The sequence below is a fragment of the Gasterosteus aculeatus genome, chromosome 13 (genome assembly GCF_964276395.1).
Source record: "Gasterosteus aculeatus chromosome 13, fGasAcu3.hap1.1, whole genome shotgun sequence".
Taxonomy (NCBI): Eukaryota; Metazoa; Chordata; class Actinopteri; order Perciformes; family Gasterosteidae; genus Gasterosteus; species Gasterosteus aculeatus.
The window spans coordinates 5,278,139-5,306,136 of NC_135701.1; the positions used below are offsets into that span (position 1 = coordinate 5,278,139).

The window sequence follows — 27,998 nt, forward strand, 5'->3', positions numbered from 1 at the left end:
CGTCCAAACCTTGTGCCAATAAAGGAGAGATGAGGGGGCAGAAATGACCCCACCAGTCACGGGTCAACGTTGCCTTCACGCGCTCACAAATGTATCCGAGGAGCCTGATGAGTTTAGCAATGCAGTTTAGAGCAAAAATCATACGCAGTTTTGAAACCAATATTCAGTGAACTGCGAACAGGTGCGCGTGTCAGAAGGGAGCGCGAGATTCAGTGAATTGCGAACAGGGTGAGTGATGGTTTCAATCATTTTAATATTTTCTGGTATAAGTTAAGTTACCCGGGAGCTTTGTTGACATAGACTTAGCTAACGTTAGCTACAGCTGGATGAGTCGAGTCATTTAACGCGGCAGGAGAGAACGCGGCGTTGGCCAGCTAGCTAAAGCTCCGGTAGCTAACGCGACCGTTCTTGAGGAGGTAGATTTTGAGGTGAGGGGACTGACCCACCGTTCTATCAATACGCAGACCTGCCACCTGATACGCATTTTGACTTCAAAGTACGTAAACATCCATCCATCCATCCATTGTCAAGCCGCTTATCCTGCACACAGGGTCGCGGGGGGGCTGGAGTCCATCCCAGCAAACTTCGGGCGATAAGTACGTAAACATTTGTCTAAAAATTAGACTAGTTGACCAACACACATTATATGCAATGCAATATAATGCATGACGAGTATTTAATGACTTGTCCCCTATTAGTTGTTGTCAATTCCCATCCCCCCCTCGTCGGTACGCAAAAAATGATCCCTGGGACAAAACCAGTTGAAAACCCGGAGAGGGTTAATATCCTTCTCACCTTTTTCACCCTTGACCCCTTTTCATGCCTGCATACTCCTTTGTTTTATTTGCACATCCCTTGTGTTTTAGAATTGTAGTAAAACGTTTCTAAAGTTGTAAACGAAGAGTTATTACAAGATAATATTATCAATGTAGTTCTATTATTGTGGTGTAATATAAAGGGACAGCTTTACTGTGCTTTAAAAAAATGTCCTAATACAACAAATGACGAAACCAAACCGGGTGGGTTTATGTATATGTGTACACTGTTCTGAAATCAAGTCCATTAAAAAGAAGATCTGCCTCTTTTCTTCAAGGTTATTTAATGATCACCTCGGCGTTGTTTCCCATTTTTTAAGGCCGTCTTTGAAGGCAGCACGGTCGCCCCTCAATCATATTTAACACTGCGCTCTGAGCTGCGATCCCCCCGGTGCCGCTACTTCCACGTCCCGGGCCGTCTGCGGTGATGTCATCGTTACGGTGGGCGTCAGTGGGCGGGGCCACCGCTGCTCCTCCGCTCGGAAGCTGCAGCTTTGAAGGAGAGCGAGTGAAAGTTTGCAGAGAAGGGGAGGCAGCAGCAGCTGTCGGTGGGCTTTTGTTTTGTTGCTCTGCAGCCCGCGGAGGGACACGGAAAGTAAGTTGCACTCGAGCTAGAAACACAAACAAGATCTACCTCAGGAGTCTAACATCTAGAGCTTACAGCTTTTGCTTTTCAGTGTCAGGTGGTATGCTGCCCAGCGACGATGCTGCAGTTTGCATTGTGTTTGAGTTTTGGGGATTATGTGTCACGTCTCCCTAAAGCTGGCTGTGGGTGGATCTGAGCTGAGAATTACGTTGTTGCATCATTTTAAACATCTCAGTGCATCGCATTCTGATCACTACTTACACCAGACTCTAGTCTATTTAACCGATTTCCAGAAGATGCACTGTAAGCAGTTTTGATGATAAATGTTGAAGTCATTCATCAGGCAAACACACCGAACATGTGCTGTATTGTCCGTTACTTTAAAGTGAGACTTTTCCTCTTTGGGTTTTAGGGTTAGACAACATAGGGAGACCGGAACTTCCAACTTAGACTGGAAATTTTCTATTTCATTTCATTCACTTAACGATGAGCGAACAAACAATTTTTATTTATTTTGTGTCGCTTAAAACGCTTTGAAAAAAGGTCTGTTAAAGGGCACTTCGAACCTCTTTGGTCTACTCAAAATGAGCCCTGCTCACACACAGTGAAGCTCTTCTAAGAGGGCTTCAGGTAGCGCTGGAGAAGAGCAGTGAACATTCTTATAAACTGACATTTTGACCTTTTTTTAACCATCGTCCCCTCCAGCAGAAGGTGGCCGACCCTTACAGCACGATGGCTCTGGCAATAAGAACTTTTTAATGCACAGTTTCTTAACATCTGTTTCCTGGAGAGAAAGACAGCAGATGTTTCAGATTTCCAGGTCCCTGGTTCAGAGGAGATCTTGTAAATCTTTTTTTTTTTGCTGAATGCCAAAGGGAGCCAGAACGTCCTGGATTCGCTTCTCTGTTTGGATTAGATGTTGATAAGTGGCTGAAGCTTTGTCCAATCCCCATCCTTTCTTTGCCTCAACTCTTCTTAGTATAAAATTGGTTGTGATCAGAACGTTTGGTTCTATAAGCATCGGGCGTACCGCCCATGTTTTGTCTAATGGAAATATTCCCGTTGGGACTGACCCATTGAATGTGGACCCAGAGTCTCTGGGCTCAGTTCCATCTGTTCGTTTTGTAATGTGTGTGTGTGTGTGTGTGTGTGAGCTGTCTCTAGCTTGTGTAACCACTGCCACGTTACTATGAGGAAAGTAGAAACCCTCCACTGGACGGATCATCTGTCTCCTTGCCAGATGTTTTTACATAAAAGTGCAGGATTTGGAGCATGTGACATTACACATTAATGGGTGGTGGAAGTACGGCTTTTGATGAGTCTCTGGATGATTTCACTTGTGTTCTGAGTCACGTTTTGTCCGACCACGAACCTGTGGTTTGAATTGTGATTTAGGGGCCTGTAGCCATCAATCAAGTGTTTTTCTGTGGGAGTTGAGCATTACATCACCTCGCAGCTCGGCTTAAGGCTTGAGGCCAGATATCTGTTTGACTCATTTCATGAAGTTAGTGCGAAGAATATCATCAGATGATTAGCTCTTTTAAAAGTTTCTGCAACTGTTTGAGATTAAGAAAATACTGAGCCACCTTATTCCATCTATTGACATCGCGATAGTAATATAATAATAACATGTTCTAATAATGATTCCATTTGGTGTCGTAAAGAGGATGGTCTCCATCATGGGACCTTTTAGCATTTGCGTAATTTAAATTTTGATAGCTATAAAAATGAATGCCAAATATTTAGCGTAGAAAATCCAGTAGAGCAACATTTGCAATTTAGTGTAGTTTATTTGAATTCATATTCACTTAGTTGTGTGGTCTGCATCTCCAGAGGGAAATATCTTGCTTTTGAGATTCTAAATGCTAGTTGCTAACTTCGTCTGCCGATTGGCGCTCGGCGAGAAGCACACAGAAGGTTTATTGGAGCCTTCTCATTAAAAACCGCCTCCTGTGATGTCGATGAGGGCGCAGAGAGGGAACCAAAACATACGTTTCCAGGCTCCAAAAACCAAAGCAATGGGCTGAAAGAGTCGGCTGATGACTTTCTTCCCGACCTCCTTCCTGCTGCACAACAACACTACATCGGTTAACAGCATGAAAACATTGACGAGTGCAGCTTTAATATTCAAAGAGGATGGTTTGCGTTAGTCGGCCTCTCTGTGCCCGGAAAAAGGCAACTCCCCATCTCAATGCCCCCAGTTTGTACCACAGGCTTCCGGTTACTTATCAGCCGTCTATCAGCCCAAATGGAGACCATGATGATCATTAGGAGCTCTTAGACTGTCAAATTGGGGAACTACTCATATCTTCCGATACATGTTCTTCACTCTGATTCTGATACAATCGATTCTCAATGAAAGCTTCTCTCCCTCTTCGTCTTCCCGTCAGTTCCGATCAACATGCCGACCACCCGGTGTCGGCCCCGCTGCACCGTCATTCTCCTGGTGCTCCTCCGGCTGGCTCTCGCCCAATACGAACACCTCGGCTACCCTCCGGGTTTCCCAAACCCAGAACAGGAGCAGTACACCGCCCCCCAGCTGGCGCCGGACACGCCCAGGATCCAGCTCCGCTTGGCGGGAGACAAGAGGAAGCACAACGAGGGCCGCGTGGAGGTTTTCTACAACGCCGCGTGGGGAACCGTCTGTGACGACGACTTCAACATCCACGCCGCTCAGGTGGTGTGCAGGGAGCTGGGCTACCTGGAGGCCATCTCGTGGTCCCCGTCCTCAAAATATGGGAAAGGAGAAGGTAGGAAAGGGATTGGCCCTGTTTTGTCAATGTTTGTCCCGTTGTCGAGGTGGAAACATTCAGGATGCACCAACATGCCCTTTTGGACTGCAATATGATACGTATAAACTTTTAATCGCGATTAATATATTTCAATATTGCGATTAATTCGTTATTTTTTTCTTAACAGCCCTAATAAATAAAATCATAAAGCTTCTGATTACAATGGATAACATTACATGTTTAATACAAGGAACACGCTAAACCATGTGCATCAACAATTCAATTTACGACTAATTTGTTCAACAATGTGTCGGAGACGGCTTCATGGTAAATGTCTCACAACTCTCGATGAAATTCCTCTCCATTAATTCACTGATGAATTTCTCTTTCAGGACCCATCTGGTTCGACAATCTCCGCTGCACAGGCAAAGAAAAGACCTTGGCGCAGTGTCCGTCCAATGGAATCGGCGTCTCCGACTGCAAACACAGCGAAGATGTGGGCGTCGTGTGCAGCGACAAGAGAATCCCGGGCTTTAAATTTGTCAACACTATGCCCAACCATGTCGAGGTAAACTCTCCTTCCTCACTCCATCAAGCACTTGCACACCTTTCATCAACTTTGTTTGTTTTTTTACTGTTTTTATTTATATGGCATATTATTATATTATTATACTGCTCATATTTGGACTACGAAAGCAATACTTCCTTCCTCTGTTGGTTTTGGTAATGTTTTACCCTTCAGAGGGAGTCTGTTACTTTACGTAAATCTTGGTATCGTCTGTAATCAGGAGGTGGCTTTATGGTCACGATGCTCATTATATACTAAGCATCTGGTTTCCAACAGAGGCACAGCTGGATACAGTGGTATCACCACACCATTTATCTCATGGGCCGTGATGGATTTCTGAACTTATTGAACTACTGAAGCCCAAATGAATAAACATGTACTGCATTTATCATGCATCTCATCAACCTTTTAAGTCAAACAGTGAGTAAAACAGATCAAAACAGAATGAAGAAACTCAGTATGTAACTGTACTCAACGCATCGCTTTATTGCCTGGTCATGTTCCAAATTGCTGGATTCCACTTTCCCACCATACAACTTAGTACTGACTTCTCTATCATTATAAATCAGACCAGGTTGTAACAAAGGCTATATATAACAACTTGTGAAAAATCAGTATGACCCTCATGACCTCCATCTGGGTTTCCTTTCAGACTTGACATCGGTCCGTTCAGTAGCACTCCGATTACCCCTTTGAGGGATACATCTTACCTCTGTGTTGGCTGGAAGCCCCTCCGGTCACTTAGAGCCAATAACTCACCCAGTGACTGTGGTTTACTAACAGTCCTTTCTGAATAGCGTGAAGCGAAAGTGTGTCAGCGAAAGGGAAGTTAAACTGGTAATTGTTGGGTGTTGCACTCATAACCGTCAGAGTCCGGGCCCTTGGAAAAGGCTCCGCCGAGCATCGCCCTCTGGGCCGCCCAATGAGCTCCAACCTAATTACCACCAAAAGCAGAACGCTATCTCTCTGCTCGCTGTGCAGGCCTCACGAGTCCACATTCCAAAGTTATGAGCAAACTGCAAACCAGAGCGCTCTCTCTCTCTCTCTCTCTCTCTCTCTGACCCTCTCCTCTACTTCTTTAAAAACTAATAAAGCATTTTTCACAGGGCACTCTAAACTTTGTCAGGATTTAGCGGTTGTCTAGTTGGCATGAATTGAAAAACTAGTAATTGAGTGCCGGACCCTGTCAGATAAGCCCCCCAGCCGCCTCTTCCCTGATCAGAGACTCTGTTAAGGCGGCAAAAATTGTTATATCACAATAACGAGATACCAAATGCCGATCAGAGAACAATGTGAAAGGGGTTTCTTGTAGTGACGTTACATGTTTCAGTGGCTTCTCTCTGCTCCACAGTGATTTATAGTGAGTTTAAGCTCATTATTGTCTCGCACACGACCCAAAGGCCTATCAGTGTCGAGCTTCTCCCTCTGCCGGCACTCACACCCCCGACAATTTAACTACAGTAGATACCAATCCAACCGCCGCCTGTAGGTGATGTGTAAAGTCAGTGCAGCCCCCCACCACAGCTGCATCATGGGGGAGGATCCATCCAGCCGGCTTCCTGCGGGCAGGTTTACGGAGGCAAATGGTAAAAAGATTCTCTGGAGAGCGCCAGTCGAGAGGTCTAGACGTCTAGAATGAAATCTACCAAACTTAGAATGAGACTCAGCTTTTCCATCCACCGGGGGGGGGGAAGTCAAACTCAGCCTGCCCTTATCAAAGAAAGTGGCAGTGACTCATTCCGGCGCGTAATAACAGCCATGACGACATGTTGCGGCGCGGGATGATTGGGACCTTCGGTGTGGTTGGGAGGCTGCCTGGAAAGGCACAGCCGCCTTCTCAGGTGATGCTGACCTCATTGCAACGGCCGGGCCGGTCCAACGCAGAGGAAAAGCCCAGTTGGGGAGCTGAGGGGGAGGTGAAACGTTAACCCTTGCGTGCGCCTGTCGTTGACCTTTGACATGTGCTGAGGTTCCTCTCTGTGACTTCTTTGTCCCCTCACATTGTTGAAGTGTTGAGTTTTGGGTCGAGTTCATGGGTTTTGCTTGGACTCCATCTTCGGTATATTTATCTTTGTTTCCCAGTCCGTGCTGCATCTCTAGAATATTTACAGTCTCCACTGTTTATTTGTGTGTCCCTGTGATGCTTCGAAAAGTCTGTTGCTTTGCTGCAACATTTGGGTTTAGACAGAAATGGCTACGGCGGTCGGACCTGAGATTTTGCACATGCATTCCATTCCATTTCAAACCAATTTCAGCATTAAGGCATTCCAGCGCTTGGGAAATGTGATGTTTGGCAGTGCCTGTGTTGCCGCTGGTCTCGCAGGCCGCCTTATTTATCCAAATTGTATGAAAAGCTACGCTTTCAGGTTTTTCAACCTTCGGAAAGAGGCTAAAACAGCAGCCAGAAATGTCTGAGTGGCGGCCTGTGAAAGAAGAAGACTCTTAGTCATTTGACTTTGTGTGGAAATGTTAACTGGTGGGGACACTCGGAAGGGAGCATTACTGAAATGTCTGTGCGCAGTGGAGAACGGCTCCACAGTTGTAATTAGGGATGAGTATTGTAATCTTTGTAGCTTTTTTTGGTGCAATGTATTCTCCCAAACGGGTCTAGTGGCTTTATAAAACAACTGCACTGTGAAATACTGTTTATTGCTGACTTAGTGACTTTCATCCCGGGAATGTGTCCCGGTAATAAAACTGTCCTTTCTCCAAACAGCGCTGTTTGATTGTTCAGCAGACAAAATTAATCATTAACTATTATCATTAGCAAGCGAGCGAAATCTTGCTCTGGTGTCTCATCTGCATCCGTATTCTTGTCTTTGTCATAAATAACGTAAAGTAAAGTTATGACTGGACAAAAACAAACAATAAAATTGCAAATGGTTTGATATTATTATAAGTTACTGCCCTTTTAGAGGAGAGTAACTTGCAGTTATTACTGTGCATGTATGTATTGGAGCCATATTCCTAAAGCTAAAGCTGCTTATGCCTTTTGTATTCTTCTATTGCAAAGGTGTAAAGGGGAGATAATGCGTTCCTCTTATGAGTGTCTGTCTGTCTGTCTTCAGCTTATCTTGCACACTACCTGGCCCTTGCGCCCAGTATGTCTTTGTGCGCATTTCTTGACATGCTCAAGGACATCTCTTGGTTGCAACGTTTCACAATTTTTCAAAGATCAATTTTATTCATTGGCGCCGTCATCGACTGCGGACGCCTCAGTCCTCTCAACCAATCAGAAGAGGACGCGAGTGATCAACAACTGATTCGGTTGCAAAAGGCATTTCCTGAAGACATGACTTGTTGAACCCCACATTTCGGGGCTTTGTCATGGCTCAAAAATGTACTGGTCCGGAACTCTCCTTTCCTTTTGCATTTTCTCCTCTTGACTCCTTTCCTCTTTTCTTCAGCCCTCCCTCTCATAAGTAGAATTCAAGCAGCCATGAAGTCACCCCAAGCAGAGTTTACAGCTCTTGTTTTCCCCTCTTTAGTCATTTTTTCCCTCTTTGGCCTTGAGGTCAAATCTTCCACTTCCCTCCCTGTAAATCTCCATAGATGTTGCAGTAAGGCGCCATAAATCGCCCTGTCAGCACATTCGCACAATGAACGCGGATTAAAACATGTCTTCCTTTTGTGTCACAAACTGAAAGTGGTTTCAGCTGTTTAATTATTTCCCACATGGCTGTTAGATGTTTCCTCAGCTATGTAAAAGCTTTCGCCCCCAGGCATCACATTCCCACCGTGAATGGAGGATCTGACTCCAGGCAGAGCGTCCTCTCACAGACAATGCAGTTATTTCATGTTTAAGAAAAACCCACATCAATGTCATGAGAGTTATGCCTAAAATGATGCTATCAATGCTTTTGTCGCCATGCGCAGAAGGGATTTGTCTCATTTATTTGACGGTGATGTTGAAGAGGAACGCAATGTTTTCTGAAAGTTTTTTTCCTTTGGCTCTTCACCACATCTTTTCCTTTGTTTTCTTCTTTTCGGTGTTCTCCACAGCTTTTGCTTTCTTTTCTCTGTCACATGTGCGGACAGACTTGTTATTTAATCAGCCTTGTAAGTAGTTAGCTCAACGTCAAATGAAGCTAACCCTAACCAACAAATTCCATCCTATGACTTGTCTGTAGTCGGGTTGTATGCTAATGTGCACAAAGCTACTGAGTGGACATTTAGAACGTTTTCTTTTAGCTGCTAGGAGACTTTAGTAATGGCCAGTCGGCCCCTAATGGAATGGATTGAGTCAGGTCAGCCCCTTATGACTTGACTTTCTTGAAATCCACATTTGTAGTTTTGAAAATAATGTTTTTTCAGTTGTCTGTTGACTGGATTTCCATGATATTTGGAAAAGAAATGTACGCAAACCGTGTTTTATTGTTCATTTTGTCTAAATGTTTGATCAAAATTTGTTCAAAGCCCTGGTTAACAATAAATTACAGACGAAGTGTTAGCATGCTAACCAGCTAAAACTGTGAATGTCAGTCAGAAAGTTAGCTTGCTGATGTTATCATTTAGCTCAAATTCAGATAAAAATCATTTAAAACTGTGTATTTAGTAGGTTTGTCAGCTCTAATAATTATTTACTTTTTCAACAGACAACCGGGCTAATCATTTTTATTTTGACATACAGAATTAGACCAGCAGCCAAACCCTTGAAATCACTCCCAAGTGTGTCTTTATTAAGTGTTAATGTCACTTGAGCTTAATTGCCATATGAAGTTATTTCCATTCATTTATTGTCCTTGTAATTTGTAGGGTTTTTTTTTCTTTACGATACATCTTTCAGTTTGTTAACAAAAGCAGTTTTAATAGATTGTTTAAGAGGAACTTGACGCACTATGACATCCAGCATTCTTTAAACGCTATCTCCATAAAGCATTGACAGCAGACGTGCCTGAAAAACGTCTGGAGCTCATTAGAAGTCTCAGGAAAAAGGCACGCAACCAAATCTCAGACTGCATGTGAACCGGCGTCTTTGTGTTTTGCTGTGGACGTGAGGTGATTCCTGCTGGCTGACTTGTTGAGGACCTCTATTGGAACCATATGTTCCCGGCACTTTTATTTGTTCTGGCAATGGCAGCTTCAACTCCTCCGTGGATTGTAGGGGAAACGTGTTCTGTGTAACTCCACCTGGTTTCAGTCACAGATGACTGCCGGCAATGTAAAATAACCAAAACAACAGCCCATGAGTATGGAGGGTGTTTGGATATTCTGCTATGGATGCTGTGGTTTGTATCCCACCTGTTGGGAGGGAGAAAACTGACTGGGACCTGTTGTTGTTGTTGTTGTTGAGCCTTTGGTCTTAGGCCTTCCTCCTTCTTTCAGAGACATGGTGAATCCGCCCCACATCAACCACAGAACGTACTGTTGGTTGCCCTTACCAAGGGCTTTGGGGAAACTTTATTATTGTGCGGAAAAGGTCTTGACTCATTGATGATCATTTTAAAACTCCATCCTGACGCGGACCGTAGCATGTAGTATTGATGGTATTATGTTATTCATGACCATAAGTGTAGGAATTTAGGCTCAAAGCGTACCAGCATAATATCAACGCATGTATCTCAACCTTGAAGTAGCTTCTTTGAAACAAAGCTGAGTTGCAAAAGATTGAGGCCCCACTCTGGTCCAACTGAACCCGCTAATGGCTTTTCCATCTGTACCACATTTCTTCCTGAACAAGCAGAGATCCAGCAAAGGCCCCCTGATCCCAGAGTGTTTCGAAACAAGTACGTCTCTTACTCTCTGCATTCAAATGACCATCCCTGACAATCTGGAGGAAGGAAAGGAACAACTTGGACCTGGAAATGAATCAGAAAAGTTGCTTTTTTAAGACTCTTCTAGTATAAGTTCTGTTACACGGGCGGATAAGGGTTTGGCTTGTTTATCTTCCACAGGTTTAGGGTCAATCTGTTTGAGGCAGAGAGGAGAGGGTTTTGTTTATCTGTTCATGATACATTCAATCTTGATGTTTAAACACCAGCATGTCCAACGCAATGGTCGCCAGTTCCCCATTGTCCTGTTTGGTTGGATCTTTGGTCAGTCAGTCTTACCAATCCAACTCAAAACCTTCAGCTGCCACCGAGTCATGTACTGTACGTCCACTAAAGCTACACACGGTCACCATCGCCACATTTCCAGTCATCACCGTGTTCCATGATTTCAGCCTCCATCCAGTTTCGTACCCTCTGCTGTTCAGACCTCATTGCCTCTGACCACAATGATTAATGCGGTTATCTTTCGGAGCAAAAATTGGTGAGTAGAGGGACTGATGGTTTGTACCTTTCACCCCCGGTAGCCTCTGCCCCTCCCCAAAGGCAAATTCACAAAACTGTACTGTGTCATTATTTGATGGTTCTTCTTGGCTGTACATGTGAACTGACTGAACTGGCCCATCTGTTGAGCAAACCAACGTGCCCCCCCCCACCACCACCAGACTGAGCTCCCTTCCCTCAGTCTGTACAGTCACGTAGTACAGGAATGTGGGTTCGGTGTATTGGAGGGGAAAATGTTTATTTAATCCCTACAAATAGTCTGAGAGGAAAGGCTCTGAGCGGAGTTCTGACGGCCTCGTACTGCCTGCAGGGTGATACGCTGCACACAGACGCTCAGAGGATGTTTACTAGTCTGACTCTGATAAAAAAACATCCTTGATTGCTCTGTTTACCTCAAAAGCAAAGATAGAAAACTCTATCAATGTTCCTAATAAGAAAATAGACACCACTGATACTGTATGGGAATGCTGACATTTCCCCCCCCCCCTCAAACAACGGTTTTAAGCAGGAAGCAATTTTTATTGTTCAGAATCAGGAGTTTGCTAGAGACATTTGAATTTTAATAGAATAATAATGGAATAATATAATAGTAATAGTGAACCCAACAATGAAGATACCATAAATAAAACATTGATGAATTTTTTCTTGAGCCCAGATCCAAACTTATAAATTTCCCTCAGGTTCTTTGCAATCTGCACGTATATGAAAGTCTGTGGCGGAACCCTCACATCAACATGGTAAAAAGATGCTTAAATAGAATTATATTTTATTCCTCGTGCACTGTTGTCTTGTCGTACTGTCTGCTCCTACGCACCAACCACCAAGTCAAACTCCTTGTATGTCTGACATACTATGGCAATAAATGATCACTACAAGCCACTCGTCACTCACATTCAATATGTCAATTCTATATTCTGTGAAGAAGTGCGGCTAGGATCTCAAAGTCGTCTGCTTAAATGGACTTTGTGTAACCACGGGCAGCGTGTCACTCATCGGGCATGTTGGCCAACTGGGCCAAGTGAAAGTAGCCAACACAAACCAGCTGGTGTTGGTGCATCGTATGGGGCTGTGATGGACCTCTTCTGCTGAGGTCGACGTGGAGCGTCTGGAAAGAACGCCCCGTCCCTTTTTATAGCTTCTTACTGCTCGTGGGCTTATTTGGTTCATTTTCTTTTTTTTCCCTGATGCCTTCCAATAAAATGTGTTGTACATGTTGCCACGGAAACGCTTTGACACTCTCGGCTTTTAAAGGCAAACAACACTTTCAGGGCAGCTAGCGGTGTTGTTAACAATTAATAAGGTGATTTGTCGTAAAAATGTTTGAGCAATCTGGAGGAGATTTGCAAGCAGCGCACACGGGGAACGGGGGCTCCAGGGGCTCTGATTGCGTGTTATGTAAAACAGGAAGTGCTGTTTCCAGACCGATGTATGGCCCGTCTATACCACCAGAAATGGAAAACTCTTGACCCTTCATGGCCCCTCTGCAAAACTAATACGTTTCTGAAATGAACCTGCACGGTGTGTCAACTTCACATGAACAGATGTACATACTTTGACAAATGACATGTTGGTGAGAAGAACAGAAATCATTTGTCAAAGGCACCAGGTTTTATATTGCTATGCCAGTGATTAAAGCAGGTTTCTTGACGCGTGTGCACATTTTGCAGAGCCTTGATATTCAGGTGGAGGACGTGCGCATAAGAGCTATCCTGTCGTCCTACCGCAAGCGGATCCCGGTGACAGAGGGCTACGTGGAGGTCAAGGACGGCGGCAAGTGGAAGCAGATCTGCAACACGGAGTGGACGCAGTCGAGCGCCAGAGTCATTTGTGGCATGTTCGGCTTCCCCGGGGAGAGGAAGTACAACGCCAGGGTTTACAAGTGAGTGCTCCACTGCAGTAAGTGTAGCCCCGTGTAATCAAGGAGCAGAGGGAGGATTTAGGGTGAGGATACTCGACTCTCATGGGCCCGATAAGACAATTATATCTGTCAGATTAAATGAACTCATCTCTCGAAATTGTTAGTTTTCAAATTGGCTTATTTATTAAGTTAACTGAATTCAAACATCTCCGCTAGTCTATTTTTTTATTGACTCCCATTGAGAATGAATTAATTTTCATCAGGAATTAGGAAATGGTCTGCAGGACATTCAACAAACTGTTTTCCCCCACAGACGGATGTTTCAATGATTTAACATTTAACTCCTGAGTGGCAATTTGCAAGAATTACAATAACACACATATTGTAATTGTTGTCATAAAACAAACACTACTACCAAAAGTCTGTGTAAAGGGTTCAACTACATGGTTTCACGTTCAGATATCTGGGTCGAGTGTTTTACATCACAAGCCTTATGCAGCACAATGCAACTCAACCTGACCCTGGCACATCCAAACGAGTGCATTCCCCGAAGCGACTGCCGATTACATCTCGCTTACATTGAGTTAAGTTTTCTAGCCAAACGGACACAAGTTAAGCCCGGTTTACCGTAAAACACTCACGGTAAACTTGAATTTCCGGCCTGTGTCTGGGCTGGAGGTTTCCTCTGCGTGAGGTAACCACAGCAGCTCCCTAACTTTCCCCCTACGTGTCAGGCCCGGGAAACATCTGTTTTCACAGGCTGCTGCTTGAAAGAGCCGGTCAGAGCCGGTCCTGATGCAGAAGCTCACAGCTTCATCCAGAAGTTGCCTGTTAAGGCTGCCGTAGGCACACATGTCTCCAAAACAGCCTTTTGCTGTTTGCTCACACTTCTTTAGTAGTTGTCTATTTTCTTCTTGGTGCAACAATCTGTGTTGCAAAACCCTCTGTACGGGCGACTCCCCCCCCGTGCAACCCTTGCCTTGTGCTCCTCGTTGGTCTCTGCTCACTGACAGATCAAGATATTTAGGTATCTATGTCTTTGAGAGTTCCAGCACGACGGCCTCCAGAATGTGATGATAAAGAATCGTTGCTGGAATTATTACTATTGATTCACTTGCCAGATTTCAGGCTGTAATCCTTGTTTCTTAAACTTGTACGGGAACATTTTGAAAACACTTCCATATGCTATGATAAATATTACTGCCTTTCACAATCCATGCTGAAACTTTCTGTAGATTTTCAGTCTCAAAGTTACGAGATTCTGGTGAGAAGCCAACTTTCTCAGCTTCAGGACCAAAAGTTTATTCAATCATTGCTCAATTTGAACGGCCCTGATATGCATCACAGCTGTGGTCAAATTGCATTTGAGAGCATTAGTTTCCGGTCTGGAGCTTCTCTCTCACAGGCTCCCAAAGGAAAAACAGATCGTCGCAGTTTGATCCATTTCTCTTTTTCACGTACACCTCAGACAGGAGATACTTTGATAGGATGCGCCGCTCGGCAAATTGTGCTCAATAAATACTTAATAAGGGCTCGCTAATCTATTTTTTGGGGGAAAGAGATTGTTATCCCACCAGGCCTGAGGGAGAATCATTATCGTAACATTGTTCAAGTTCATATGGAAAAGTGTGAATTATCTCTTAGCTACGTGTAGTGTTAATTATACAATTTATTAATAGAATTGATCTTGTCTCATTCATGTGGCATAAAGATAACGCTTTGTGATGAGTCTCATAACTTAACTCCAAATGTTGATTGATTGATCTCAAATTTCAATTACAGTTGATCTTATTGAATTGTCCAAATGTGTGCAAACCTTTTCTTGCCACTTGGTCGTCTGACTCCTTAATCGGTAAACGTCACACACCTGTTTGGCGAGTTGCTAACGTGTTGAAAACAGTTGTTTATTTACACATCACGCAGACAAAAGTCCAATACTCACTCTATTTTCCCTCAGCTCTTAAGCGACGCTATACTCTGTTCACAAACCGGCCTGTTAAACTGTAAAACTGTTGAATCAGCCGTTTTTTTGTTCAAAGGAGCTCAAAGGAGCTTTGTGCACCAGCTGAACGCTACGATGAGTTGGACTTCACTCAACCTCATCAATCTTCTGTCTATGTTATGTTATTAAAAGCTGTGAAACCTTTAAACAACTGGCTGGAAGACTTTTCCTTTACTTGTCATTTCGCTGGCAGCATATCGCACGTCACATATTTAGCATTTTAGATAACGTGCAGGGGTCTTATTAAAGAAACATTGAGTTTGATTGAACTAGTTGTAGATTAAAAAAACTCTTTTGTTAACCTCCTCCTCCATCCCCATCTGTGCAGGATGTTCGCCCGCCGGAAGAGGCCCACGTACTGGGACTACGCCGTCAACTGCACGGGCAACGAAGCCCATTTGTCCAGCTGCAAGCTGGGCCAGGCTCCGTCCACCAAGTCCAACGGGACCTGTCCTGAAGGGCTGCCCGTGGTGGTGAGCTGCGTCCCCGGCAGAGACTTCGCCCCGACGCCCATGACGGGATTCAGGAAGGCTTTCAGACAAGAGGTAAAGTCCGTTCCGCGGTTCATCTGAAATACCCCGCTGTCGGTTCATTCCGCAGCCTCATGCAGCACACTCCCCTTTGATTAGATATTATTGGCCACGCAGCGTAACAGTCAGTCCTCCAGTGGCGGATGCAGGATGTGAATGTTTATGGACGGTGTCAACAAACCGAAGTGGTAAATAAAGTTGTTTTGCAGAAATAGCGGCGCTGGTTCGTTCATGGACTGCGTGCGGAGACGCTGATGTTTGCGCTTCGCGGCCACGTTGTGTACCGCGGCCGCAGCCCATTCGGACTCTCGGCTCCCTTCAAAATGAATTATTGTCATCTTGGGGTTTCAAAGATGACACAATGTAGTGAAATTCTGGGAACGCGTCAAGGAAAAACAACACGTTTCTCCAGAGAGCAGCAGCGGTGTGAACTTTTACTCCTTGCAGATAAGCATTATCGCAGTCTTTAGTTTACACTTCATTACTATCAACAGTCAGATTGGGCTCCTGACACATTTGCAAACCGGCTGTAGATATTTGGGGATTTGGTACTACGTCTGCTATTTTAGTTTTTAAACAAATAACCCGTGGGCCCAGGAGTGTGTGCTATTAGGGACGCAGATTTATTAGAGAGGCAGATTTTCAGTTAACTCAGAAATCGTTTTCATCATTTCTTCCTCATGATTTCATTTGCAGCTGTTGTGACAACAGTTTGGTCCAAACCATCTCGAATATGGAAAACGTTGTTATAAGATACGGGAAGCTTTCGGAATTCAAACAGTGTGCTTCTGACTTTTTGGCCACACGTTTGACCGGTAGTTATTTTCAACTGCCGCAACATAACAACAGCCGTATGAAAATAAATGTTTTTCCCAGATTGGAACCTCATCAAACATGAGTGGGCTGACTGGTCCGGCATCAGGAAGCGCTTCAGCCTGCTGATTTAGGCTTACACAAGTGTTTCATGGCTTCACTTGACATCCCACCGCTTCTGGTGCTGTTGTCTTTCTGATTCTGACCTTTGACCTCGCCAGTGGGTAAGAGAGATTTTCTATCTCCCTCATGCCCTTTTCCAACGAAGATAGTCTTTATTTTTCCTTCAGGTTTCTGAGGATTTAAAACTGACTGACAACTTTTAAATAAGAACCTTGTTAAAGTGATGAGAATTCTGTGTGTGTGTGAATAGTCCACATTCCCCTGTGAGGTTTGACCTCGCCTGCCCTCCGCCGCGTTCCACAGCAGAGCGCACGATCGCAATTCTCCAACATAACTGACTAAACTGAATTCGAACATAAAACCAAATGTTTACCTAAAAAGACTCCGAAAGCAACAATTGTACAACCGAAAGCAATGAAATACTCCGGCCTCAATGATGACGATACTTTTCTCCTTTTTTTTGTTAAACATTGCTTCAGGAACAATATAAAAACTGTACTTTTATAAAAGCCAAACTACTTTCAATAGTCACATTAATAGTATTATCCGGAGGGTGTGTGTGGCAGCAGTAAGGATCTTATGACCAGGCTCACACATTATGATGTATATACTGATACCAGTGTGTCAGATTAACCTGGGACTAATGTGTTTACTTGTAAAACTAAACACTTCCAGTTTGTCTAAACTAGTTAAAGAGAAAACCACATTTATAGAACGTTCCATAAACAGAAAGCCACCCAGTCTGCTGCCTCAGCTCAGAGAGGGGAAGAGTCCAGGTTTCAATCCTCCACCCAAGTTCATCCTTTTTGAAAGGACCACAATTCGATTTTCAGCTCCCACAGCGATTGTCTGCGCATTTTTCCTCTCCAGCAACCGTTGGTCCGTCTTCGCGGGGGCGCCATCGTGGGCGAGGGCCGAGTGGAGGTGTTGAAAAACGGGGAGTGGGGCACCATCTGCGATGATAAATGGAACCTGCTGTCTGCCACCGTGGTGTGCCGAGAGCTGGGCTTCGGTACGGCCAAAGAGGCCCTGTCCGGAGGTCGATTGGGTCAAGGTACGCCGGATTTATATTCTCACACTAACACAAGTTAATAAAAATACAATTTTTCCAGCGTCTCCTTGCTGCACGGTCACATTTGCGGGCGAATCATAAAGCAAGAAGAAAGGGCGAAGGGCTTTTCGACTGAAACTCCAGTATTAAAATATTCCTCATCTAAGCTGGACTGCTGCATCGAGGGAAAAACGTGAAGAAGTGTATTGTGGGCAGCAACAGCCTGGAATAAATACATGGCTGGCCTGAAACCGTCCCATGCCAACGGCCTCATAATGACTGTCTTTATTGTTGGAACGACCCAGCATGTATATTTCCTACATGGCACACAATGGAAGGTTATGTGGCATATGTGGCAAAGCCCCAATATTCCAAACATTTCAGGCAGCTTATCTAGACTTTGAGCGTTCCTCCTCCCGGCCCCCCTGCATGCCACTGGTGCGAGTATCATGAGCTCACAGACCTGATGGTATGAACTCCGATATGGTTCGGTTTGGATGCATTGAGATTCCTGTGCATTCAATTTGGAATTGACTTGCCGAGGAAAATAAGGAACAAGTCAAGGTTATGTCTACCTCACCTGGACTGCGAACAGAGCCCCTGTGTACCAGAACTTGGGGTTCCATTTATTTCTGTTCTGATGCTTGAACGTAAAAGGCTTCCCATGTTGGGTTGCATTGATCTACCTCCACAAACGTTCTACATTAAAGCTGCATCCCTCTGACAATCTGAAATCCAAGCCCCTCAAAGCCTCCGGTCATGAAGAGTGAAGACAATGCCGAAGTGCCTTTAACCTGCATTATGTCTAGTGGCCAGCAGGGGGCGACTCCTTTCGTAGCAAAAATAAGTAAATAAATAATAGATTGTTACGTCTATGAGACAATGACTCTACGTCTTAATTGATTTATTACATCAGTAAACACTGTTAGCTGTTAGTTTAGGGTTTTCCATACTTATTTAGTGTAATGTCAGCGTAAAACGTCTTACAACTGGTTCCAAAAACACACAACGATGACGATTGGATCCATTCTAATGATTCTAGAAATTTTGAGCAGCTTCAAAGGCTTGAAACGTTGGTTCGTGGCTGTGGGAGAAGCTAATTCGATGAAACAAAACAACTACTTGGGGTTTTATTTGTACATTTACAATTGAAATAACATATTATTGTTAACAAATATCTTCTGTCCCTCCCTTCTTAATTGACACTCCCCTTTTCACCACGCTTAAGAATGATGTATGTGCTTGTAAATGAATAGAAAAATGTATAATATGATAAATACGGGTCTTGACATTTGTTATTTGTTAGTGTTTCGTACTTTGAAGGATAAGGATAAGTTTCCCTGCTCCTAATGGAGGCCTTCACTCGAGCTGTCTCACTTTACGGTCTCTTCCCAGGCGGCACCTGCAGGCTTCTAACATGTTTTACAGCAGGTTTGGGCCCCTCCCCCCTCCCCATCAATAACAATGTTCCACTGACCCACTTCTAAATTACACACTCAGCAGATTCACTGGGTTTTAAAGCCTGAGCTCACCTGTTATCAGGATATACTATGGAAAAAATGTGTAGGGGTTTCCTTTTTTCAACCACTTCAAAGACACATTCCAGTGACATTAGATGTGAAACAGAGGGTTTCTTTTCCAAATACCATTTTCCATCATGACTTCTCATCAATGGTTTACCTTGATAAAAAAAACTTGGATATAATAAGGAAAGATATCTTGTCGCGCGTATAGATATGAAGCTTTTATCAGAGCTGGATTGATTCCCTCCATGTTCACTCGTCTGTTGCTGCGGCTCTCCGATCAACTCGTCATACAACAACTTATTGTGGTAATGTGCAGTATCTGTCCGCTGGGCTGTAACCATTCATCTGCCTGGCAGGGAACTTCAGTCTTTGCTCGTTGCCTGGCAACCTCACAGTAACATGACTGTAGGTTGATTTTATTTTATTTTTTTAATTGGGGCAAAGCCAGGCAAGGCATTTTCTGTCCTCCTATGCTAAGCTATGTCCTGCTTCCAGCGTTTATGCTAAGCTAACACACATGTTAATCCATTGCTGTAAATGTTTTTAGCTTTAACCTGCCCATTATTTCAAAATCAAACCCAAGATCTACGTCCGATGCCTCTCTGACATCTGTCTTCCGCCCTCGGTTTGAGCGGGAAACGGTTTGAGAGGAGTTTCTCCGCTGTGTGTATCTCAGGCATGGGCCCGGTCCACATGAACGAGGTGGCGTGCTCTGGATTTGAGAAGTCCGTCACGGAGTGTTTCTTCAACAAGGAGGCCCTTGGCTGCAGCCATGAGGAGGACGCGGCCGTGAGATGCAATGTTCCTGCTATGGGCTTCCAGCAGTCGGTGAGCCCCACGAGACCCTTTAGTTTGTACCCAGTTTGTACCGATTGTACCCAGAGGCTGGATTGGCCATGAATGATGATTGCAGATGTTTGCATGGGTGAGTTTGTTTTGCACATCACATTTCTATAGCACAACAACCATCACACGGCTGAGCCGCAACAGTTCATTTTGTTTATTTCAATTAATGAGTTGTAGATATATTAGATTTAATGTGAATCATTTTACAGTTTCTTGCTGCATATCTGCATTTCTCATGCTGCTGCGACGACACGTTTTGAAGTTGATATCTCAGATTTATAGCGTCTGAAGGGAATTTCCTTTCATCTGGTGTTAAAGTCCACTTCAGTTGTTCAGTGGTCAAAGGTCAAGGTCAGGGTGACATCCCATTTTGGGTCAAGACCCAATCATTCATATGCCGATTATGATATAAATGTCTAAAAAGTTAGAATGATGAAGCCGCAGCATTTAGGGACTGACTTGGACATATGACTGGATAACCGAGGCGGTAATTCTAGTTCCACCACATTTAACTGGCTGTTGAGGTGGTCCATCCTCGTAGGGCTCACAAAGCAGCATTAGATTTATTATAGCGATCGTGCACACACTACCTTTCCAAATGGTTGGTTTCATAAGACGGGTTCAGCCTTTAATGAGTTTCATGGTCCCATGTAGCTGCGTCTGAGCGGCGGTCGGAGCCCCTTCGAGGGCCGCGTGGAGGTGCTGGCGGAGAGGAACGGCTCTCTGGTGTGGGGGACGGTGTGCAGCGACGGCTGGGGGACCATGGAGGCCATGGTGGTCTGCAGGCAGCTGGGCCTGGGCTTCGCCAGCAACGTCTTCCAGGTACACGGCTCGCATTCAGTCTGTTTGGTTTTGATCTGAGAGAACGAGTCGTTTTCCGCCCTTAAATGTTACAAAGTAAAGGAACAAAGCCAACACGATGTGTGTGTGTTGTGTTGAACGCTCTTTCAGTCTATCAAACTAAGAGCACAGATCTAAATGTTGGATTAGTGCTTTTCTGTTACTACAGCTCGATCTCTAGAGCTTTAATCAATGTTTTACTGCGTGCACACAGTTCCTCACTAATCACACTTAATAGTAATGAAAATAGAGAAAGCTATTTAAGTTTACTTCGTTAAGTTACCTGCATTAATAGCTGTTGATTTCCAGAGGAGACACTTCTCTATTGAAACCTAAACAATTAGTGATTTACTTTCTAATTGTACTTGTAAAGTTAATACAAGATTTCACATGATTTGCATATCTGTTGCCATTGAAGTACGTCCTGAATTGAAGATAATTCCTGTTTAAATTAAATGGAAATTGCCTTGATTATGGTCATTTCTATGGTGGGCTGAATTTGAAAGAATTCTCAAAGGGAATCTTTGTACCACTGTGACTTGTAAAAATACACCAGTGTTATTATTTTGCCAGTGATTATATTTTGAAAGTAGTTGCAGCTCTGTGGAGTGAAGGCCGACCTTTAGGAGGTAGTTGTACCATTCGATAGCAATGCAGTGAGAATATAAAAAGGAAGGCAGTGCCCTCTAGTGGTCAATATACAATGCAGGCTCTTCTTCACAAGGACTCCTCAGAAAGAGATCCAACGGCATCATGACTCTAAATCGATCAGTAGGATCACAGTGAGCTCGTCTTGGGATCAGACATATCTGCGGTAGGTCAGGCATCTACGCTATTCACAAACTCATCTTCTTTGTCTAATTGACGCGACTTCCCAGGGGGCCCTGGGACTCCCAAAATAAACAACCGTCAAAGCAACAATGTACCTTACTTTTTCCTAAAGCTTGAATTGTGATATCATTAATGTCGTTATGTAAAACCAATAAACAGACACTTATTATTTTAATCTTACAGTAAAACTTTTTTTTAAAGTAGATTGTAACCGTGGTTTCCGTTTGGCCCCTTTTAAATCACTTCTGAGTGAATGTTTTTTAAAGTGTGTATCTGGCAAAATGACTGATCTTAACCCCTGTGATGTGCTTTATTATAGAATACTCAATAGTAAAAAATAATTCATCGCCAGCTGCGTATTATGATGAAAAATAAATCCTTTATTTTGCATAATGAGGACTTTGGCCTTTTATTGCTGAGGGTCCAAGGACACAGGAAGTTGTAGCAATTTTAAAGCCTTAGGAGCAAATTTGTGATTTGTGATCTTTTGCTGCACAATTAATTATAAAATAATATCGATAAAACCTATTTACTTCAGATGGAGTCCAATTTTAAATGTTTTTTCTAATGTCTAACTGAGAGAAATCCTTCACAACTGTTGACTTCTAACAAACTAAAAAGCTGCTGGTTAGCTGTGATCAGTAACAAATGATTGTTCCTCCATGTTTATAGTGACATCTAACCGAAAAACTGATGTGCTGTCCTCTCCACAGGAGACTTGGTATTGGCCCGGGCAGGTGAGCGCCGACCCCGTGGTGATGAGTGGCGTCCGCTGCTCCGGCACGGAGATGTCTCTGTCCCACTGCCTGCACCACGGGGCTCACCTCAGCTGCGCCAAAGGAGGCGGACGCAACGCCGCCGGAGTCGCCTGCTCTGAGAGTAAGAAACACAGATGGATGCCATGGCTGATGGCGAATGCTTTTTAGACGCAACTGTGAGAAAACGTGGCCAGGAATCAAGTCAAATGGGTCTCCAGCGGCTCCGTGGTGCAGCAGGCCCGTCCTTCCAATCGAACGCTTGGCGGGTCGATGCCCGACTCTGCTTGTCCACATTGATGTGTTATTGTATGTCGAGGTGCGGATGTTGACTCGAGGGCTGATGGGTGTTAATGATAACATGTAGTGTTAAAGCATTTTGTGTGGTTCGGAGACCAGGAAAGAGATAAACAAGTACAGTGCAACACATTGAGTGTTAATTAAAAATGGATTTCTGTCTCTGGAGAAGCAACCTGGGAGAAATGTTTGAGCAACTCAAATATCGCAAAAGGCTTTGCAGTTTGACACAGAAACCACTCATTTACATTACAGGCCGTTTTTCTCCATGTGTCTATTTATGTTTCCGTCTCCTCTTTCAGCGGCTCCCGACCTGGTGTTGAACCCTCAGGTGGTGGAGCAGACCACCTACATGGAGGACAGGCCCATGTTCATGCTGCATTGTGCGTACGAGGAGAACTGCCTCTCCTCCACCTCGAGCCAGGCGCCGGCCAACTCCTACCGCCGGCTGCTCCGCTTCTCCTCCCAGATCCACAACAACGGCCATTCCGACTTCCGGCCCAAAGCCGGCAGACATTCCTGGGTGTGGCACGACTGTCACAGGTCAGTTTCCAAGGACTCTTGGATCCGAGAAATTAGTGTTACAAAAAAGTCTTCTCCCCTCACAGGAGAGTAAATCTGGCAGTTGTTACAGAACGATGAGCCCACTGAAATGCATGTGATATTTATCGGGAACATATACATTTTAACTTAATCTAAAATAACGGCTATAAGTTCTGAGGGGACCACATTTGAATGATTCGGAAGCGACGTCTCAGTGAGAAACGACCCTTCGTGGAGCCTCTGGGCCACTTTTTCCCTTCGGTACGCTCTGCCGCCCTGTGATTGGACGTGTGCTGTAAGCTGTAGCTTCTGCACAAAAAGCCCCACGTTTGTGCGGTTGTGTGTTGGCTGCGGGGACCGTTCACTGTTGGCAGCTTCACACGGCTCCCTGCTCCCCACGTGTCGCACCTTTGGCACTCTGGAGTGGCAGAACCTGAGGCCGTGCGACAGACCGTATAAAGGAAATGGATTGCAGATGTCAAGTCTTGTTCTTCCTTTTTTTTTGCCGTCGACAGTTTTGGGGCACAAACATCTACTTGGTCCGAGCGATGGCCGGTCAGAGGTCACATAGCACATTGGTCACAACTCACTCGATATGCTAATTGTGACAATATCACTCAAATGTCTAACAAGAGAAAACTGTGAGGTGATAACCTTTTGGACAGCCATGGATGTACTGTGTGACATTTTGAGCCCGTCTGGGTCTGTGACACCGTCTTTGTGTCCGTCTGCGTAGGCATTATCACAGCATGGAGGTGTTTACGCTCTACGACCTGGTCACCCTTAATGGAACCAAAGTGGCAGAGGGACACAAAGCAAGTTTTTGCCTGGAGGACTCCGAGTGTGATGAAGGTGAGAACAAAAGGAGAGATCCCCGTTTGGATTCCAATTTGCGATTATGTTTGAACTTTCATCAGACGTGTGGTGGAGAAACCCCTTTTCACAGTCAATCAATAATGGGCTTTTAAAGTAAATGTATTCATGGTACAGCCAGCGTTCATCGGAGCCAGTTAAACATCGAGCGACACAGACGGGTGGATTTATGCCGGGACAACAGCCGTGGCTCAAACCAGGGGCGGACTAGGGGAAGAAAGTGGCCCGGGAGTTACTGTCAGACCCGTTTCGACCAGTCGATGGCCTACTCACCAAAATTACCAAAACACTTAACATTATTTTGGATGATAACAAAGAAATAACATCATATATGTTTTTTGATATGACATTTGGATGCACCAATTTGCCTGGATGGACAGATGAAATAAAACGATACCGGCTATTGTAACACTCCAGGTGTGGTTTTCTAGATGAAGATGCTTCTCTGTGGGTTGGTGTCAGATGGTTACTTGTATAACTACAGAACCTTAAGGAATGAATGTCAGCAGAGAAACAACAGACGTTAAACAAACTGGAATTAGAGGGGAGGATTAGTATGAACTGTATTGTAGAGAGGAACAGAACCGAACATGGGGTGTGAACATCAGTGGGTTCAGTAGTGTCGCATGCTGGGTTGGTGATTGTGTGTGTGTGTGTGTGTGTGTTAAAAGTGCATAACAAGAAGTTGTGTCACCAGTTTGTGGGTTTCTCAAAAAAGTCAGCGATTTTATTTTGATTCACGTGTCCTCCAGGCATCTTATTTTTCTCCTGGAGCTTTTCCGCTCCACCTTTAAAGGCGTGATGGCCGGCGTGGTTTGGCTCGGCTGCAGAGGCGACAGAGTGAAACCATGAGCGTGAATACAGCAACAACAGTTGGAGTAAATTTAACATGAACGCAAAGGTGTGACTGGTGTCTCCTATGGCTCAAACCACCTGATTTAGGGATCTGGTGAATGCAATGTCTCAACTCCTCAAGGAAACTTTTCTTAAATTTGGCACAAACATCCACTTCAACTGCAGCACAAACTGATGGTCAAAGGTCGAGGCCACAATTATCTTACAACTGATGCATTCTTGTGAACCTAATTTATCACATGGTGGGAAGTTATTCAAATTTGCCACCAACTGGAATTCTTTCTACGGATTTTAGGAACAAATCTGATGACTGTGTGTAATATGAAATGCATCACTTAGTTCTAGTTTCCCTCAGATCTACAGTGTTCTAACATCTCTCATTCATCGCTGTGGTTCTATGGCCAGCAGCTTCACTGTTTCGGTGCACTACTTGGTTCCCCGTTCTCTTCAGCTCCTCGATGCACTGGGGGGTAAGCATAGGGGGCAATTTAGCAGCTAAAAAGACAAATCACTTTGTCAGAAGCCGGTGGAGACCAAATCCGAGCTAAAATGAGAGACTTTTGAACTTGAATCCTTCAGTTGGTCAGAAACACAACTACAAATGAATTGTGATATCTGCGTTGTGTCTAAATGACCAACTATCCTAACCACTTCAAAACGTAACAAGCTGATGCAGCGTTTTCCGGCACGCTGGTGCGGCGGTTAGCACTGTCGCCTCACTGCAACGAGGTCCTGGATTCGAGTCCACCCAGCGGCCTTCTGCGTGTTCTCTGCGTGGGTTCTCTCCGGATACTCCAGCTTCCTCCCACAGTCCAAAGACATGCTCTGGGGATGTGAGTGTGAATAGTTGTTGGTCTCCGTGTCACCCCTGTCCAGGTTGTACCCCGTCTCTCGCCCAATGTTGGCTGGAATTGACTCCGGCGACCAGGTACGAAGGATCAGCGGCTTCGAAGACGACTGACTGCGTTTTCCTTGCTTTGTAATGTCTTGTTACAGGTATTGAAAAGAGGTATGAGTGCGCTAACTTCGGAGAGCAGGGGATCACTGTGGGCTGCTGGGATACCTACCGACACGACATCGACTGCCAGTGGATCGACATAACTGAACTCAAACCTGGCGATTACATATTCCAGGTAATGTTTGCCATGTTCCCTCCATCCCTTTGCACAGATCAAGGGTATTGACAGCACTGGCCTCTCACGGGGATCCCGTACATGTTCTTCCTCTCACAGATAGTCATCAATCCAAACTATGAGGTACCAGAGTCAGACTACTCCAACAACATCATGAAATGCAGATGTCGATATGACGGCCATCGCGTGTGGATGTACAGCTGCCATAACGGTAAGCGATATCTGCAGACATGATCAAGCTAACCAGCTAGCCAAAGCCTCATAATACTACTTTAGCCTAAAGAGAGACTAATCTACATTTGACTTTTTTCTGATACATTCTTGTATTTTTATATTAAATGTAAAATTGCCTTGATTTTTTGATTCATCCTCTGATACACTCATAATGTGTATTGAAGAGTGGAAGCACTGAGCAGGGGAGACCCCCCCACGTCAGGTGTGATTAAAGGGGTTGGTATCAGATGTGAAACGGGGGCTAAGGGACTCTCTCTGTCTCTGCCAGGTGGCTCATTAAGCACCGAAACGGAAGAGACGTTCCCGGGCCTCCTCAACAACCAGGTGACCCACAGGTAAAGAGCGAGCAGTGCAGACCCGCCAACCACCACGCACCACTTCCATCTTTAGTGGACCCCCCGCCCCGCCCCGCCCCGCCCTGGATAAACTATCTTTTGGATGTCCTCGGTTATCCACGAGGCAGCAGATTTTCTTCGACCCTTCATTCTCCTTCACTTCCACTTCCTCTCCTCCCGAGTTCAGATCAAGAGAAGGGCGACGCTCTTCTTGTGCTGTAGGGATTTTCTTTTCTTTCCTTGATTGATAAAATAAGCCTGCGGTGAAGGTGCAGGTGTTTTAATCAAAGTGCAGTATTGGGGAATGTCATCAAGATGCCTTGTGTCTCTAAAGTGCAGCACTTTACCGGGAACTCTGCTGCAGCGCTTTGTGTTCACAGCTCGCCCGGGACAGGCTGGAGGTCAGTCGCCCCGGGAGGAATCATCGATAACACCAGTACAGTCTGTCTTTGGAAACTAACGCAGCAGCATTCTTCCACTTCTCAAAGAATTTCGCGGCGTGGTGCCGTGAAGGCGCCCGGGGAGCAGTTAGGGGTTGGGTGTCTTGCTCAGGGACACTTTGACACTGGACTCTGTGCGCCACGATCGCATCCTCTTACTGGAGTCATAGAAAAATAATGAATCAATACCATTCAAAAGTTTGGACACACACGTTTTTAGAAGTTAGTTATGCCCCCAGGAAAAGTGGCGGGCCAACCAGTGGAATTACAACTCCAGATAAACACAGTCATTAGAGGTCGATCCACTTCTCAGTAGCAATGAATGATCCTCATTTGAAACATTAAGTCCAATCCTAGACTTTCTCCCTCAGTTCATGTAAATGAGCCCGAGAGCGAGGCTGGACTGGCGGGGAGGCGGGGCTAAAGACAACGCCACTGCGCTTGCTCTTTGGGCCCGTTGATGTTGGAGATGGGGCGAGAATCCTGGATACAATTTATTCTAAAATGTACTCGGAGGTCACACTCAGTGAGGTACTTTCATCCGAACTTCTCTGTATGCGGACCACATAACAAATCAACCACTGAGCTCTCCTGCACCTCTGATGAAAAACTGCAGTCTGACAATCAATGGGTGTCCATACCCCTGTCAGCTCAGCTGTCAATCAAACATGTGAACACCCCCCCCACAGGCATTTCTTCTTATTCCGAGGTACTGGCGGACCTTTCAGCCTATATGTAACTAAAGTATGTCTTAAGTCTGTCACACTCCGCTGGCTCTCGAGCAAGATCACAGCAGAGCTTTACAGCGACATGCTTTGAACGAAGGAGTCTCAGCCTTTTCCTCTCCCTGCACGACTCCCATATCTACTCAGAGGAGCTCACGGAATGGCTTTTCTCCTCGTTTAGACAGAGTTGCAGCCGTTAGCTACTTACTGTTTTTTGTTGTGGTTTTTTAACAGTTTTATTCCTTGTTTTTCCTCTTATCATGGTGCTATCAAACTGTTCCTCTGTTTTCTGAGGTCGCAGTGGGCTACATGTTGATCTGCCACATTATATAAACTGACAGCATACTTGAACAGAGCGCAAGGAACTATTTGCTTTGTGTGTTAAACTATATTAAAGGAGTTATGGGGCAACCAA

At 44.8% G+C, this 27,998-nt stretch overlaps 1 protein-coding gene across 1 annotated transcript; it reads left to right on the forward strand.

Annotated features, from left to right (window-relative positions):
- Position 1: 1 nt before the first annotated feature.
- loxl2b (lysyl oxidase-like 2b) lies at positions 2 to 27,998 on the forward strand. The gene is made up of 15 exons (XM_040195760.2): positions 2 to 228; positions 1,136 to 1,410; positions 3,792 to 4,151; positions 4,526 to 4,701; positions 12,641 to 12,852; positions 15,162 to 15,378; positions 17,170 to 17,353; positions 19,553 to 19,704; positions 20,377 to 20,544; positions 22,107 to 22,272; positions 22,748 to 22,988; positions 23,725 to 23,840; positions 25,713 to 25,849; positions 25,949 to 26,060; positions 26,352 to 27,998. Exons 3-15 carry the CDS (start codon positions 3,803 to 3,805, stop codon positions 26,420 to 26,422), a joined length of 2,301 nt encoding a protein of 766 aa, XP_040051694.1. The 5' UTR covers positions 2 to 228; positions 1,136 to 1,410; positions 3,792 to 3,802; the 3' UTR covers positions 26,423 to 27,998.